The 1,034-nt window shown below is 31.1% G+C and overlaps 1 protein-coding gene across 2 annotated transcripts in view; it reads left to right on the top strand.

Annotated features, from left to right (window-relative positions):
* Positions 1-1,034, top strand: part of LOC106873806 (interaptin) — a 27,026-nt gene that overhangs the window by 21,667 nt on the left and 4,325 nt on the right. For both annotated transcript variants that reach the window (XM_014921319.2, XM_052975849.1), the window contains exon 17: positions 342-511. In XM_014921319.2, the coding sequence (XP_014776805.1) occupies positions 342-511 (170 nt within the window). The remainder of the gene's footprint in view (positions 1-341; positions 512-1,034) is intronic.

The raw sequence follows: 1,034 nt of genomic DNA, 5'->3' as shown, positions 1-1,034 counted from the left end.
ATATATATGTATATATATATATATATATAGATAGATAGATAGATAGATAGATAGATAGATAAATACGCACACACATACATATAGGAATATATGCATATATACATGTATATTTACATATATATATGCATATCCGTATATGCATATTTGCACCTATGTATATACATTTACAAATATGTGTATATATGTATGTATGTTTGTATGTATCCATGTTTCTAAACTGGCATTTAAAGAGCACGGGGTCTGAAACCCCTATGTATGAAAAAGCTCATTTGTTCCATTTCACGCAGCAACGCACATTAACAATTGATACCTCCGCTTGTAAGTAACTTATTTACCCATAGGAACTCACGAAGAAACTTGAAGTGAGGAAGATTCAGAGAGAAACAACATTAACTGAAAAACATGAAAAGGAAATTCGAGATGTTTTAAGCAAAGCCCCGAATAAAACAGCAGCAATTATTAAGAAAGTCGTTCTGATGAACAAACATATTTTAGAACGAGAACGTTTCATGTAAGATTTCGATGTTTTCCTTTTTCTTTTCTTCTTCTTATTATTATTGGTTTTTTTTTTTGTAATTCCAATTGTACAGGATGTCCACAAAGTCTGGGTACATAGAGTAAATGAAATCATAACATAAATAATTAAATATAAGAAATAATAATTTCTTAAAGTATGTGTTAATCCCCATGTGGGTAAACAGAGTAAATAAAATCATGACATAAACAATTAAATATAAGAAATAATAATTTCTTATAGTAAGTGTTAATCCCCATGTACCCAGACTTTGTGGACACCCTGTATATAGATTTTTCACATTAGTGCTGTCATGAATGTGTGCATAAGAAGCTTTCTTTGCAATCGTATAGTTTCGGGTTCAGTCCCATCTTGTGGCATATTGGAGTATTGAGCAAGTGTCATCCTCTACAGTCCTGGGTCAACTAATCTGAGTGAATTTGGTAGACGAAAACATATGGCAGTCTGTCTGTCTGACGCATATGTATATGTTCGTGTACGTATATATATATATATATAT

This window comes from Octopus bimaculoides, chromosome 22 (genome assembly GCF_001194135.2).
Source record: "Octopus bimaculoides isolate UCB-OBI-ISO-001 chromosome 22, ASM119413v2, whole genome shotgun sequence".
In the NCBI taxonomy this organism is placed as follows: domain Eukaryota; kingdom Metazoa; phylum Mollusca; class Cephalopoda; order Octopoda; family Octopodidae; genus Octopus; species Octopus bimaculoides.
Note: the sequence above shows the minus strand (reverse complement) of the source record. Positions and strands in the feature narration are given on the sequence as shown.